The sequence below is a fragment of the Herpailurus yagouaroundi genome, unplaced genomic scaffold (genome assembly GCF_014898765.1).
Source record: "Herpailurus yagouaroundi ecotype Mexico unplaced genomic scaffold, PumYag 142, whole genome shotgun sequence".
NCBI classification, from domain to species: domain Eukaryota; kingdom Metazoa; phylum Chordata; class Mammalia; order Carnivora; family Felidae; genus Herpailurus; species Herpailurus yagouaroundi.
This window is the reverse complement of record NW_024412397.1, coordinates 51,852,978-51,868,780: the sequence shown is the minus strand read 5'-3', so window position 1 is coordinate 51,868,780 and position 15,803 is coordinate 51,852,978. Positions and strand designations below refer to the sequence as shown.

Genomic DNA, 15,803 nt, shown 5'->3' with positions numbered 1-15,803 from the left:
CTCACTCTGCCCTCCCCACCAAGGATTTGCCGGCATCACGTCTTTACAGAAGGGGCCCGGGACGAGGTCCAGGCCAAGGGCACGCGCGCGATTCACGCCTAACCTGTCTCCAAACGCTGCCCTTAGAGATTTGACCATCCGTGCTTTTGCGCTAAATTGTCCTAACTGTTCCTCTCACCCCCCACGTAGAGAGAAAATAACCAAAGAGCCCCAAGTGCCACGTTGGCTGCTGCCTGGGAGTTTTACATCGATCCCTCAATTCCTAGTCAGACTGGAGCACGCCTCCCCTTCCGCACGCTAAGTCGAAAAACGTGATGATAATAATATAAGTCGACAGGCTGTAGGCAATATTTTTCATCGCATGAATTATTCATTGCGAAAAATGTAATCTGTTTCCCCATGGGCTTTATTAAAATGTTGCCTTCTGCTGAGAGATGCTCTACGCAAGCTCTGTGCTCTGGGTTTGTCTGGCACGCGCAAAAGAACTGTTTCCCTAACTGCCCAAATTTGAAGATTTGTTGGTTTCGATTTGAATTTACACTAAAAGGATTTTTTTTTAAGTCATGCTTAGAGGAAATTATAGCAAATCATCCCGCGAAGCTTGAAGATTTTCAATGACTTGCGGGAGGGAGGGGGTAGTTTTTCTTTGTTTTTTAAATTCAAAACGGATCAAACTCCCCGGTTTCTCCGCCCTCTCCTTGCCTCTGCCGCTCAGAATTTGTTCACCAAACTTAAGGTGCCACATCCGAACCTACCCTGCGACCGCGGACTGGTCCCGAAGACTCAGCGGCGCACACGCACCTTCGGGCCCACGTGCACGCAAGGACGCAGAAGCGGCACCGCCCACCCCGCGCGCGCTCGCACGGACACCCACCCCGGAGCGCGCGCGCAGTTCTGCGCCGCTTAACTCTTTCGCAAACTCTTACCCCAAGCCCTTGGCCAAGAGCGTCTGCAGGTATTTCCTGGCGGACAGCTGGTCCAGTACTTTGCGGTAGGCCTTGTTAAGGATCCCTTGGGCGACATCTCTAACGGGGAGGCAAAGTACGCGCCCAGGGTCACTGATCGTGTGCCCCCAAGTGGCCGCCCCAGGCCCCCAGCTGGGCACGCACGCGCCCCGGCACTCGGGGAGGCTGACGACAACCCCCTTGATGACAAACAAGACGCTGGCACAGAACTTGCAAATGACTCTTTGGGGAAGTTCCCGCGACTGACAGCGGAGAACTGGAGTTCGCCCTGCCCTCCGGGGCTGGCAGGCAGGGAGTCTGGCCCGGGCGCGCACTCACGGCCACTCCTTAGGCCACAGACCTTTTGGTCCCACCCGTCTCTCTGGTCCATACAGACCGGCCCGCTACTAACTTTCCGTCGCTCTCGCGGGTACCAGCCAGGAAGAAGAGAGGCTTGGGGGTTTTTATGAAGAACATCCTATTCTGTGGGCCACCACCCTGCCCCTCCCGCCACCTCAGTCCCGGGCCCCGGGCGGAGGCCGCGCGGGTGGTACCTCTTCTCCGAGGGGTAGTAGAGCGCGTAGGCGTCGCGCAGCGCGGAGGCGGGGCTCCCCACGCCCGGCGGGTCTGAGTCGTAGAAGTCCTGCTGCGGGTTTCCGTCCTCGTCGTACGCTTCGTCCTCCGGCCTGCCGGGAGAGCCGGGGAAAGAAGGAGTGTCAGTACAGATCCCTCCCCGGCTCCGCAACGACCCACAGAAAGGGGCTCGCACTGACTTTCCTTCTTCCTAAAGGTCCCCACGGATAATTGCCTCTTCTTCTGGGACAGGGGAGGGTCGGGAGGGGGAGAGGAGGGCGGTTGAGGTAAGGCTTTAGAAAGTACACCCAACAGAAATTCCTCACCCCTCCAGGCGGCTCTCCGACCCCTCCTCTTTGTGGGTGAAGAGTCGCCCTGCAGGGCCTGGGAAGTCGAGATGTCTATGCCAACCTCGTACACCTGGCCACCAAAAAGGACCTGCCCCCCTACGGGGACCTGGCGCCTGAGCCACCCCAAACAAGCAGCCACGGGCGGGGACGAGGAAGGTCCTCAGAGACAAGACGCTGGCCGATGCGAAGACCCGACTGGGGAGGCCCGGAGCGATATACAGAGGGAGGGTGGATGGGTGGGGTGTGCGGCGGCCAACTCCGCCGCCACCCCCACCTAGCCTCTGAGCCCAGGGGAGCCCTTACCCGCGCAGATGTAGGTCACGGAGAACCTCCGGCTTCTATTTTGGGCGGGAGAGGATTTGGCAGGAACATGAATAATAGATGCTCCTAAACTTAGCCGGTTTGGCGGCGGCTCATTCTGTGTGGCATGGCCACGCGTTCTGGTGCCTCGCGCCCAGGGAAAGTGCCAGGCACACGGGACTTTGAAAATTGCTGGGAGTGAAATGGGGCTTTTAAGTCTACTAAATAAATAGTTCGCGCGAATCTGTTGGCGATGTTGAGGCGGCGGTAAGGGAAAGGGTCAATAGGGGACCAAGAGCCAACTGGAGTGCCGCGGTCTTGAAGTCGCCCTTCCCTACTACCTCTGTCCTTCATGTAGGACGGGGAGAGGTGGGCTAAAATATATAACCCCCTCGCTTTGAGCAGAGCAAGTAGCGCTCTCTAGTAGGGGTAAGAGTCGTACTTCGTTAATCTGCTCGCCTTTCCTCCGTCCCCGGATTGGTGAAGACAAGGCAAGCACAAGTCTCCGTCCGCCCCGCACCCAGCCCTTCCTCGGCGACGTGCCTTCTCTATATGGCCCAGCTTCCCAGAGTCCCCGGGTCTTTCTGGCCACTTCCATCCCGTGCCCAAATGCTGGAATCCTTATATTGAAGCCAGAACCCATTTCTCCGGCCAAATCAGTGGTCAGTGGCCCCTAAGGCGACCGTTCTTGGGCGCGGCTCGGAGAAGCAGCTTTGCAGGCAGAAGGCGCGCTCCTGGCTGCAAGGAGCCGCGTACACCGCGCGGCGAGGACGCTGGGAGCTACTACGGTCCGCTGACCGCCCCGGGACTTTGGGGCTGCGTAAGGAACTCATCAGTGTCAACCGATTAGAAATCAGGGGTTAAGAAGAAAGCCACGGTTACTCCAGCCTCTGGCGGGCAAAGTTGTCCAGGTCCTGCCTGCCTGCCGGCTTTCTCTTCCTCTTTCCTTGCATCCGTTTCATCCGTTTCTCCCCCCTTCCTTTCAGACTCATTCTTGTTCTTTCTTCTCTCAAATCGCTTTTCCTCAACCATACCCGGCCAACACTCTCCCTCCCCAAGACAGTCTGAGACTCACATTGCAGCTGGAAAACGTATCACTTAAGAGAAAGCTGTTCCAGGGGAAAGAATTCGAATTGAAGTGAAAGGGATATCAGAGGAGAGAGAGGGAGACCCCGCCCCGATAGTCCAGAACACGCTGTAACAAAGCAAAGTCCACGGGAGCTTCACGCTCTACCCTCCAACCTGGCTGCAGGCACCAAAGCAGAACTTCTCCTAACTCAAGCTAAGAATAGGGAATAGAAGTCAAGCTCGGGGCCCGGCCCTGCCCCCTCCCGCAGGCGGGGCTGGGGGAGGGGAGATTTCTCCAGCCTGCTGATGCTCCCTTGCTCAACCCGGGCCCCTTGGCTGCGGCGGTCTGGGGGAGGGGCACGGAGCGGCACTGGAGCCTGCCCGGCCCTCGCGCCGAGCCAGGGCCACGGCCAGGGACCTGCGGTCCGACCCGGGCTGACAGCGGCGGCGCACTGGGAGCCGGTGGGAAGATGATTGTAGCTGGGACCGCGGAACTGCAGGAGGGAGACCACGAGGAAGTGTTGGGGGAAGCCAAGCCTCAGCTCAGCCCGGGCAGCAAGCACCTACCTGATTCCAGGGAACCGGAGTCCTGCGGTGGCAGGTGAGCAGTAGACGCTGCTGTGCATTATTATCCCGTAGACCAGGAGGGCCAGCCTCGCTCCGCTACACATGGTCATTCTGCTCAGGAGGGGAAAGAGGACACACAGATGTCAACACAGCCCCTGGTCTTTCGCCCTCCAGCCCCAAGAAACTCCCCGAGCTGGGGGAGGGGTCGGCTCCCAGTGTTGAATACCGCTTAATGACAGCCCGCGCGCGCCCTGCCACTTCCCTCTCTCTATAGTTAGAAAAAATATGTATGTATATTCCCGGGGCCCAATAACTCGCCAGACCTGGTGCGAAGGAAAGCTAACTCATACCCTGATGCTGGTCAAAGAATCAGCAAAGGAGTCATTTGATTAGGGAAGATATTTTCCCCTCACCATTCAACTCTTACCGCTGCTAGGAGAGGCTTTGTTGCCAAGTAGGACGGCGGGCAAAGGGCTCCTCCAAGTTTCTGCGCTGGAGTCACAACCCAAGAGGCATCACCGTCTGGCGTTAGTGTCTGAGGAGCCGCAGGAATGAGCAGCAGCAGCAGGAGGAGCTGGAGGACTTGTTTGCTGAGGCCAGTATTCTGTTCAAAAGTTTGCAGACGCACGGAACTAGGAGGAAGCGTGACAGGGAGAGAAGGGGGCGAGGAGAGAGATGTAGAAGGGAGAAAGAGGAGGCGAGGAGCTAAAGTGGGGGGTGGGGGACAAAGTGGCCTAAGTCCACCAGGAGAAAGAAGTAAGTGATTAAGGAAAAGAGGGAAAATCGAAGGGGAGGAAGGAAGAGGGAGAGCCGCGTCTCAGCCGGCGTCCGTCGGAACCGCCTGGTCAGGCAGTTGTGCAAGTCGGCAGCGCCTTCTCTACTCTGAGGTCCCTCTGGCTGCGTCTGAAGCTGCGGCTTCTGCTGCTGCTGCCGGTGGTTACTGAGGTGACCAGCCCTCTGCTCCTATTTATATGTGCAGTTAGCAGAAATCTATCTGAATGTGGTTTTAGAAGAGGCTTCCTTGTCAACATCTGTCTGCCTATGGCCTTTAAGTACAGAATATTTTGTTGCACTGTTGCGCTCCGATTTTTATTCATGGAATGACTTCCTTTTTTTTTTTTTTTTTCCAGTCACGTAATGATCGGGTATCAGAAAAAGACGTCAGCATCCTAGTCCCTCAAGGAACATATTAACTATTTTGTGCTGTCCTCTTGGATGATAAGATCCGGAGTCATCGACTTCTCATAAACACCTTTCACTGATACAATCCAATTTTTAAGAAGTGCAATTATTTTGATGGTGTTCAATTTTGCCCATTTCTCAAGGATGGGTAAAGAATTCATACAATTTCGAGGATGGTAAAAGTCATGTTTTTAATTATGTCTCTATGATTTCTCTTTACTTTTCATCAAACCTCAGCAATCAGAGCTCTGGCGTCTAGAATTAAGCACCCTCAAGCTCTCCTATTAATAAATTTAATTTAGATCTCCTAATTTCTTGCGTATGTTCTTTTAGATAGACAATTAAATGTGGAAGTCGTTTTGTTTTTAAAGGGAAGTCTTGGAGGATTTTCAGTAAATCGCTAATGAGTCTGGCTGTCGTTAACAGTCTGGCTTGGAGTAAATTGATTAGAGTCAAAGCGGTGTCCGGAGCGCGGCCTGCGGAGCTGTCCAAGCTCTGAGTGCTGAACTCTGGTCATTGAAACGTTGAAAATTGCCATTGGTTTAATTTTTCACCAGAGCCTCTAAATCTGAAGATTTGGCACTGATACTATTAATGTGGCAATTCATTTTCCAAGTCTCCCCGCTGTTCAGATATGCCCCCTTCCATCAGTGTCCATGATTGCTCTTAATGCTGAGAATAGTCAGACCCTGACTACATTTGAGTAAAGAGCATTCTGTTTCCTGTTAGTCCTGGCTTTTAGATCTCTAGACAGCCTATTTGGACACCTTCACATTTTCTGTGACTTACTTATTTTAAAGATTAGAATTGAGAAATTGTATTTTCCACAAAAATTGAAATTTTAAGAATTTGGGAGTGAGAAATATTTTCTCCTCTTATTTACAACTTAAGTTCTGTTTGGAGAAATACAGACAGACTGGGAAAGTACGAGGATTCCCAGTACAAGTTCACTAGCTGAGGGTTTCTAACGGGAATCCCTCCACTGGGAACCGTTAAATTTTTTTTTAGCTGAAAATGACGTGGAAAGAGGAAAGCAATAAGGGAAGACTAGAGCCACATGGAGGCTTTCAAACCCTTGAGCAATTTAAGAAGATTCCTAAATTTCTACTCCAGTAAGAGAAAATCAGGTCTATTTCTTTTTATGGCTCAAAGGAAATAGACTCATCAATAACCATTAGTGTGCATTTTAATTATTTGAATCTTAAACAAAATTTAGAGGAAATGGCAATTTAGTGGGAATATTTCCTATTATAATTTGGAGCTAACATTAAAATAAGCTATATTAGCTCTGCATGATTTTTCAAAGACAAAATTATAATACTTCTCATTTTGAATGCCTTTCCTACTTATTTAAGATTTAATATTTCCTTCAAGAAGACTAAGTTTTACTTATTCTTGGCCATGAATAGCCAGAAGCTACTGCTTCTTCTTAGTTTATTTCTGGGGATGTTCCAGATTGCCTGCCTGCAAAAAAGCTATGAACGTGGGGATGTATCTCTTTGTCTCCACTGCATATGTTCGCCTATTTATGCTGGAGTGTTTACATGCATGTGTTCCATGTTCAGCTCTGCCTCTGGAGTAAATTCGCACACAAAGAGTCCGCGGGGAACACAACCAGATAATGAAGCAGAGACGTCTTTTTTACCAAAGCGCCCAAAGCTATTACCGACTGTGACTTCCCTGTCTTCCGTCTTGCTTCGCGTCAAAGGTGAATCTGATTAAAATCCTTACTCTTCCCTCCCACACGAATTCTGAAATGAGTTCAATCTGTAGAAATATTTGAAAATTTCCAAGACTCCTTGTACAAATCCACTACTCAACTTTAGTAAAGGGAGCCACCATGTGGGGAGATTGTTGACTTCATGGCCTATCAAAGGGAAAACCACAAACACCATTAACTTTGTGGGGAGGGTGATGGAAGTACTGGCTCTGTGGTCCGCAAGAATCTGAACTGTGCCCTGGCTTACAAGGGCTTGGCCGCTTTCACTCTGCTCAGCTTAGGCACTCAGGACCTAACTCAGCACGGAACTCAGGCTCAGCACTCCAAAATTAACGGCCTTGAGACCTGAACCCATTCAAGAAAGTGAAAAATTAAGCAGAGAATTCATTTTAAGATTCTTGGTCACTGACCTCAGGAAAATCAAGCTTCCAAAATCCAACTGTTGCTCATCAAAATCTAAAGAACTGCCCAGCCCAACCCACAGATGCCTGGGGGAAATCAAGCCCGGGACAGGATGGTTCCACGGATCTTTCTGCTGCCACTGTCCATCTCTGATTAAGCCAGTTTGGCGTCCTTTGAGCAAAGAAGCTTTCCTATTCTCGAAAGTTTTGGCCCTAGGCCCTTGAACCAAGGGATTCCAGGAACACTGAGGAAGGAGAGTAACTAGAAGCTGAGGATTGGGCTCTCAAACTGCTCAGCCCTGCAGTTGCACCCCAACCTTGCCAAATCCTCCTGCGCACAGGCTCTTTCTGCTTTCTATTGGGTGGAGACAAATACAGAGCAACTGATGTCTCAAAGACCAAAACTGCCCCCAAGTGCCCCCTGAGAGTAGTAATTTGCTGTTACCATCGAGGAGCATCCTAACTCAGAGTGTTAACGCTGCTTCCACGGAGCCTTTGTATCTGGGGAGCGGCAAGGAGGAGGAGTGCATCAGGTAGCACTGCTGGGCTAGACAGGCCCATAGCCACCGGACAAGTACTGAGGTGCCCTGGCTGAGGAGGCCGTATTAAACTGCAGCTAGTACATACTAGTTCTTAGCAAATGCAGGCGTCAGTCTGGCTTAAAAGGAGGCGTGGGGCCTGCACCGCAGATCGGATGGACTCACAACTAACCCAGCATTGCTGGGAGGAGAAGGGGAAGAGCAGGGAGAGTGAGGGAACTGGGGCAAGGCAGGTCAAGGGAGGGGAGCCTTCCAATTTTATCCTGCTCTCACCGTTTCTCTCCCAAAGAGATTTTTACATTCTCCTAAGGCAACTGAGGTTAAGAACGAGAGAGAACCCTTCAGATCTCCTATATATAATTGCAAATGACAGGGGAGAAGAGGGAGGGGATGAAGAAGGGACCCAAAAGTTAGAACTTCCAATTAACCAGTAACACAAAGGAATTTTACTCTTTCGGACAGCTCCACCCTGTCCACACAACCTTCGTCCGTCCGGACAAAGTAGAAGGATTCCCAGGCAACAACGTTTCTTCCCAGGTTATGGAAGCTTAGACTGGCATAGACTGGACTAGACTGGAATCATGTCTAGTTCAAAAAGCTAGTGGAACCACGGAAATCTTTCCAGTGGTAGGTTTCACCTATGTCCTCTGAGAGCCGGAGGGACAGAAGGCATCACTCTGGGGCTATGCCTCAACCTACCCAGCAGAGGCTGTTTGGAAATATTTGTTGAAAATGATCAAAGACCTTGAATGTCAACCCCTGATGTATTAACTGATTTTCATCCTATTTGTCCTTAAGACATGAAAACATAACTTTTGGTCTGAAATGGTGAATGCTAGCTACAAGTCAAACTAATACTTGCCTGAATTGTTTTTCCTGTTCACTGGACACATCAGTCTTTGTTGAAGCTTCCAGCCTCGAAACCTCAGTCAACAGTCGATTTAAAGATTGTTTTACAAACTGAGGGTTGATGGGGGGTGGGAGGGAGGGGAGGGTAGGTGATGGGTACTGAAGAGGGCATCTTTTGGGATGAGCACTGGGTGTTGTATGGAAACCAATTTGACAATAAATTTCATATATTAAAAACAAATAAATAAAGATTGTTTTAGCCCTTGAAAAGTTGAGTTTTTATATTTAAACAGGAAGAATATGTCTTGTATATTTCCTGAGAATTTGAATTTGCAGATGGCTTCACAACATTAGCAAATACCTGGCATAGACAAGACTCAGTTCCCTAGGGTAAGGATATTTCTATTACTTTCCTTCTGGCCTAGCTACCCATCCTACACATCCCGGGTGTTCACTTTTTCTTCCATGGTTATGTAGACGTCCCCATTGCCCTGTACCTCCACCATCCCCATCCCCTACCCTCACTGACGTTTTTTAACCACATAAGAGGACATGTTTGCATAAAGCATCTTCATAAATTCCTACTATAAATAATAGTAAATCAGATTGAAAAAGTCTTATATTCTCATTGTATTCATTTCTAGCCACTACTTAGCATAAGAACCAGACTACAGTAGGCTTTTTCAGTGAACAAGCTTGATGCAAACATCCTTCCCCCATATTAGTGACAAAAGTAAATTACAAACTGTATTCAATTTCACTCCAAACTTTTTCTCTTCTGACTCTTCCAGAAAATGTGATGACTAATGACTCACTTCATAACGATTACACCTGTAGGGAAACCCAAATGTTCTGTAGCAGGGCATCATGAGTACCACTTACTGGACTGCCTGCATCATGCCCTTCTGAACTCACTATGAAGTAAGACGCTGATGAGCTTACCCACAATGTGTCACAACTTCTCTGACCTTCAGAATTTAGTGCTTCACACACTCTGAAAGGAACCAGGAAGCCTTTCCAAACTGTATGAACAAAAGCATCTCTCTCTAATTCAGGAACAGAATTGCATGTTCACAGGGCCAAAAAATTTTGTCAGTTGTTTTAAGACAAAGCAGACCCTCTAGAAACAAAAACTAGGATCTAACCTTTGCTGCAGGTTTGGATGATTTCAACTATCTGACATCTTTGGTTCTTCTAAGACCCTTATTCACTGAATGTTTGTTTCTTGGGTACCAAAAATACATACCCCAGACTTCACTGTGTAGCATCTGCCAGATTCTCCAAGATTTCCAGAACATGTCCTCTTAAAAGCCAAAAGGAAGTCTTCTCTCTACTTCGGTCTAAATCCTCAGATCATATAAGGCTTAATTGCAGGAAGAAAAGCATGGAGAGGATCCAGGAAACCCAATATCCTAAACAAGTTTTTGTGACCGCTTTTGCAAATGTTGTAAGGAAGATCTGTGTGCAAAATAAAACAAGGTTTTTATGTGTAAATCAAAAAAGGATATTGCTCTCTGAGTTCATAGCATCCCAAACCTCTGTCCTTTTGGTTTAGACTCAGCCTTATCTATCTGTGAATATATCTGTTTGTAATAATTTTGGAGCCTTTGTTTTTCATTATCCTCATTACTAGCACTTTGTGGTAATGATTATAACACTGAAAAGACTTTTTAACTAATCTTTCTCTCCACCCAAGTATACACAGGCATGATTTTTTTTTAAGTTATCATCTGCTTGGAATACAACTATATTTGCTGCACATTTACTATTTTAAAACTTCAATTATTATTTCTTTATGTTCTTTTCAATTCTTCCTTCCAGTGGGGCTGCATGATTTTTGCTACTCACCAGTTGATAGCAGCAATAATAACTATTTAGTGAACATGTACTGGGCTAAAATGTTGATTACAGTTATTTTGTTTACCTTTAAACAATCTTTTTTTCTAGACATACAATTATTCCAATTTACAGATGAGAAGCTGAGGGTCAAGCGGCTAGGTAACTTACCCAAAGTCACACAGCTTGAATCTCTATAATCAGAAATTCAAATTCACTTCTCAATAATTCCAAACAGTTTTAATGGCCTTAGTTATTATACTGGTTTATGTATTTATTTTCTCTAGAGTTGTTATGAATACCAATACTCATTTAATAGGAGCTTTAATCTCTGGCTTGACTCAACTAAGGAGAAAATGGATTTCTTATTAATTTTCAAATTAAAAATTATGTTTCATGTAATAGGAACCAAATGCTATTAACACAATAAAACTGGTTAAGTTAGACAACAAACTTTGCTTTATAGAATAGATATGCTTCTAAAAATATGTGCATTAATAGTGCATGTATTCTTATTTATATATATCAAATTGTAGAAAAGGTAAAAAATCTTGCCATCCTAAGTCATTATTTAAAATGATTTCATACCTAAGAAGGTAGCAAAAGTTTCAGTGATGTGTTTAAGTTAAAAAAAGAACTTATTATTTTGTAAGATCACCATTTAGTAGCCATTATATCATCATATCTTATTAAATCATCATGTAATTCAATACCACAGAAACCTTATGATTGCCAGTGAGTCAAGTGTTTTGTGAGTCAAATGAGATGATATATATAAAAATGTTTTACAAACAATAGATCCTCCTTCTTTAACAGCAGGACAAGCCTTGTGTTAGCAATGCTCCATTTAATCCTTTTATTGCTCTTGTCAATAGATAAGATACTATTATTCCTATCTTTACTAATGGATAAATTGAGACTCTTAAAAGTGAATTAACTTGCCAACAAAGGACAAAGTCCTGGGTTTCCAGCCCAGGGCTAGCTGTTTGCAAAGTTACTGTGCTGTCTACTACCATTGGCCTGCCTGTTATTACTGTATAATTACCATTATTATTAAAGGGGAAAGAAGTGTCAGCTTTCATAAAAAACATAAGTTTTAAGGCAGTAGTTTGAACAATTTTTCTGGCTTTTTCTTGACATTTTCAAATAAAGGAAGAGGTTATGTGTAAGTATCATTTTTAAGAATACTGTAGGGGCACCTGAGCAACTCTGTTGGGTAAGCATATGACTTGGGCTCAGGTTATGATCTCAGGGTTCATGAGTCCGAGCCCACATTGGACTTTCTGCTGTCAGCACAGAGCCGGCCTCAGATCTTGTACTCCTCTATCTCTCTCTGTGCCTCCCCTGTTAGTGCTCTCCCTCTCTCGCTCTCTCTCTCTCTCAAAGATAAACATTTAAAAAAACATTTTAAAGAAATAAGTAATGAATAAGGTTGCATCCCAAGTATTAAAAATGTGATAAAGTTGTAGCAATTACAACAGTGTAGTACAGGTGAAATAATAGATCAAAGGAATAACTAAATAAAAACAAATAGGTCAAAGTATAAACGTGTAAAGAAATAAACACTATTGTGTAATTCCCAATGGAAAGAATAGAATACTGGGACAACTGACTACCCACTTGGACAAAAAAGAAAAATTAGATCACTATTTCCTATCCTACAACAATATGAAGCATATTGATATGGACTAAATTTTTTAATGTAAATCATAAAAATACTAAGAAAATATATAAATAATTTTAGGATTAGAAAGGAGAGACTGACAATTTGAAAGAAATCCAAAAAGGAAGAGATTGATAAATTGACTTAAATATTGTTTAATTTTCTCTGTTGAAAGAAATACAAATAAAGTTAAATGGCACATGACAACTTGGAGAAAATGTTGCCATTGTTTGTGGAAAAATAAGGAATTCAGGAGCGCCTGCATGGCTCAGTCAGTTAAGCATCCGGCTTCAGCTCAGGTCATGATCTTGCCATTTGTGGGTTCAAGCCCCACATAGGGCGCTGTGCTGATGGCTCAGAGCCTGGAGCCTGTTTCGGATTTTGTGTCTCCCTCTCTGCCCCTCCCCAACTCACACTCTATCTTTCTCTCTGTCTCAAAAATAAACATTTAGAAAATTTTTTGAAAAAAAAAAAGAGAAAAAGAAGGAATTCAAATTTTCAAAATATAAGGAACTTACCTTACATCACCAGGTGCTCATCCCAACAAGTGCACTCCTTAATCCCCATCACCTATTTAACCCATCCCCGCAAACCCCCTCTCCTCTGGTGACCATCAGTTTGTTGTCTATAGTTAAGAGTCTGTCTTGGGGCGCCTGGGTGGCGCAGTCGGTTAAGCGTCTGACTTCAGCCAGGTCACGATCTCGCGGTCCGGGAGTTCGAGCCCTGCATCGGGCTCTGGGCTGATGGCTCAGAGCCTGGAGCCTGTTTCCGATTCTGTGTCTCCCTCTCTCTCTGCCCCTCCCCCGTTCATGCTCTGTCTCTCTCTGTCCCAAAAATAAAATAAAAACGTGGAAAAAAAAATTTTTTTAAAGAGTCTGTCTCTTGGTTTGTCTCTCTCTCTTTCTCTTTGCGCATTTGTTTTGTTTCTTAAATTCTACATGAGTGAAATCATATGATATTTGTCTTTCTCTGATTTATTTCACTTAGCATTATACTCTCTAGCTCCATCCACATCATTGCAAATGACAAGATTTCATACTTTTTTATGGCTGAATAATATTTCATTGTATATATACATACCACTTCTTCTCTATCCATTCAGCTATCGATGGACACTTGGGCTGCTTCCCTATCTTGGCTATTGTAAATAATGCTGCTGTAAACATTGGGGTACATGTATCCCTTTGAATTAGTGCTTTTGTATTCTTTGAGTAAATACCCAGTAGTATGATTGCTGAATCATAGGGTAGCTCTATTTTTAACTTCTTGAGAGACCTCTATACTGTTTTCCACAGTGACTGCACCAGTTTGCATTCCTGCATGAGGAATGCAGTGCAGGGGGGTTCTTTTTTCTACCCATCCTCCTCAACACCTGTTTCTTGTGTTGTTGATTTTAGCCATTCTGACAGGTGTGAGGTGATATCTCATTGTGGTTTTGATTTTTGATTTGCATTTCCCTAACGGTAAGTGATGATGAACATCTTTTCATGTTTGTTGGAGACACATCTTTGGAGAAATGTCTGTTCATGTCTTCTGCCCATTTTTTAAATTGCATTATTTGTTTTTTTGGGTGTTGAGTTTATACACCTGAAACTAATATTACACTGCTAAAAAATAATAAATAAAGTTACATTTACACACACAAAAAAATCCCAACTTAAAAAAAAGAAGTAAACCATTAAGTACAGCACAGGCCTTTTGAAAGTAGGAGTATCAAAGTATTTGTAGACATATTTTAAAACACCAAAACAATGTCATAATTTTTACTTTAGTTTTGTTTATTTTTTTTAATGGTGATTTATTTATCTTGAGAGGGAGAAAGGACAGCATGACCAGGGGAGGGACAGAGAAAGAGGTAGAGAGAGAGAATCCCAAACAGGATCCATGCTCAGCGTGGAGCTGGATGCAGGGCTCAATCTCACGACTGTGAGATCATGACCTGAACTGAAATCAAGAGTCAGACAGATGTTTAACTGACTGAACCATCCAGGCGCCCCTTTAATGTTTACTTTAAAGTTATATATCTTTTTTTTTAAAGAAATTAAGAGAAGGAAAGGAAATATGTATAGCCATTTATTTCTATACATAGTTATTATCTCTGGCTTCTTTATTCCTTCCAATAATTCATGGATCAGCAAATTAGAATCCCTGTGCCAAATCAAACCCACTCTGTTTTTGTATGCCCTATATGCTAAAATGATTTTTACATTTTTAAATGGTTGAGGAAAAAAATAATCAATGGAAGAATACTTTTGTGGCGTGAAAATTATATGAAAATAAATTTCACTGTCTATAATAAAGTTTTGTTGGAACATTAAAAATATATCTAGGGGGTGCCTCAGTGGCATAAAATGTTTTTTTTTTATGTCTATTTATTTAAGTTGAGAGAGTATGCACGTGTATGAGAATGGGGGAGGGTCAGGGAGAGAAAGAGTCACCCAGGCACCCCTGCACTAGAAAGTTAAAGGCAAATCTGGACAAAAGGAAGAATAGAACCAAAGCAGCACATTAAGGAAGCAAGTGAAACAAAGGCAGGTAGGAAAAGAAACATAGCTGAGGAGAGAGTCAAGCAATGCAGTCATTAACAGCGGCCATGTCCTGTGTATATATAATGAACTGCCATAAACTTAATCACCAAGAATTGAGGATCTAGTCCTGTCTGCATCTGCAGGCAAAAACCTCTGCCTGTTCTCTGCATATACCCTCACCTTCAACTTCCATTTTGCAATCATTTTTCATCTTTAATAAATTGGGATAAAATTCTGGTCTCCCTCACAGGATTACTGCAACAGAATTCATATATTAAAGCATATTGGGAAGCACTTTGAAAAGAAAGGGAGTACATCAATATGACAGAAACAGGTAAAGTGACAACCATAATAAATGTGCTGAACAGAAGTGGCTACAGAGCCTAATAGATTAAGACAATTGTTAACTCCATCTAGTGCTTTTTAAATCTTGCAATTTTATGATACTTCCTAATGTGTTAAAACAACAAGCTACTGTGCCAGCTTAATGCCTGGTGTGCAGATAGGGTAATCTGTGTAGAGATGTCTGTGTGGTTTACATACACTAGGGCAATAGGGTGTGATGGTCATTCCCTAACAGTCCACACAACAGACACTTCATAAATTAGACTGTGCCAAGAAGGCAAATGTTTTGCTATATAAATGCAATCTCTTTAGGAAAACTGCATGACTCAGAGCAATAGGCAGAGGACAAAAGAAGGAGGCCCCTGGGGGCGCCTGGGTGGCTCAGACGGTTGAGCGTCCGACTTCGGCTCAGGTCACGATCTCATGGTTTGTGAGTTCGGGCCCTGCATCGGGGTCTGTGCTGACAGCTCGGAGTCTGCAGCCTGCTTCGAATTCTGTGTCTCCCTCTCTCTCTGCCCCTCCCCTGTTTATACTCTGCCTCTCTCTCTCAAAAATAAATAAATGTTAAAAAAAAAAATTTTTTTTTTTTTAAAGAAGAAGGAGGCCCCAGCACCTTTCAAATGGACCACTAGAGAACTCTGAGATACATAGGTTCTCAATTTAGTGAAAGACACTCCTCTATAAAGTCAGCCTCACTCTGAAGGCAAGACCCTTCATCTTTCCTATCCAAATGCCTCTGCTATAGGGATATACACATATTTTAGAGTGGGAAAGATTTTGGCCTGTTCTCTTTTACTGTTGCCTAATGTGGTGCTTTTATATGTAGAAGCAAGCCCTCCCAAAATGTGATGCAAATGTCCCAACTCCTGAGCTGAAGGAACTCAGAATTATATAGAATTCTAAACATATAGTACTATAGAGAGCTGCACGTAAAGCAA

General features: G+C 44.7%; 1 protein-coding gene and 1 long non-coding RNA gene across 4 annotated transcripts in view; one reads left to right on the top strand and one right to left on the bottom strand.

Moving 5' to 3' along the window:
- The window catches only part of ADCYAP1 (adenylate cyclase activating polypeptide 1), a 73,474-nt gene that overhangs the window by 2,880 nt on the left and 54,791 nt on the right, over positions 1–15,803 (bottom strand). For 2 of the 3 annotated variants that reach the window (XM_040479276.1, XM_040479277.1), the window contains 5 exons: positions 9,740–9,951; positions 4,230–4,434; positions 3,803–3,913; positions 1,499–1,630; positions 927–1,025 (listed from right to left, as the gene is read on the bottom strand). In XM_040479276.1, coding sequence (XP_040335210.1) covers positions 927–1,025; positions 1,499–1,630; positions 3,803–3,912 — 341 coding nt within the window. In that variant the 5' untranslated portion in view covers position 3,913; positions 4,230–4,434; positions 9,740–9,951. Of the gene's footprint in view, positions 1–926; positions 1,026–1,498; positions 1,631–3,802; positions 3,914–4,229; positions 4,935–9,739; positions 9,952–15,803 lie in introns of those variants that run through there. The other variant, XM_040479278.1, reaches the window with a different exon arrangement.
- LOC121033131 (uncharacterized) lies at positions 2,819–8,621 on the top strand. Its single transcript, XR_005791715.1, has 3 exons — positions 2,819–3,836; positions 4,933–5,160; positions 6,550–8,621. It is a non-coding gene; the product is annotated as an uncharacterized LOC121033131 (long non-coding RNA).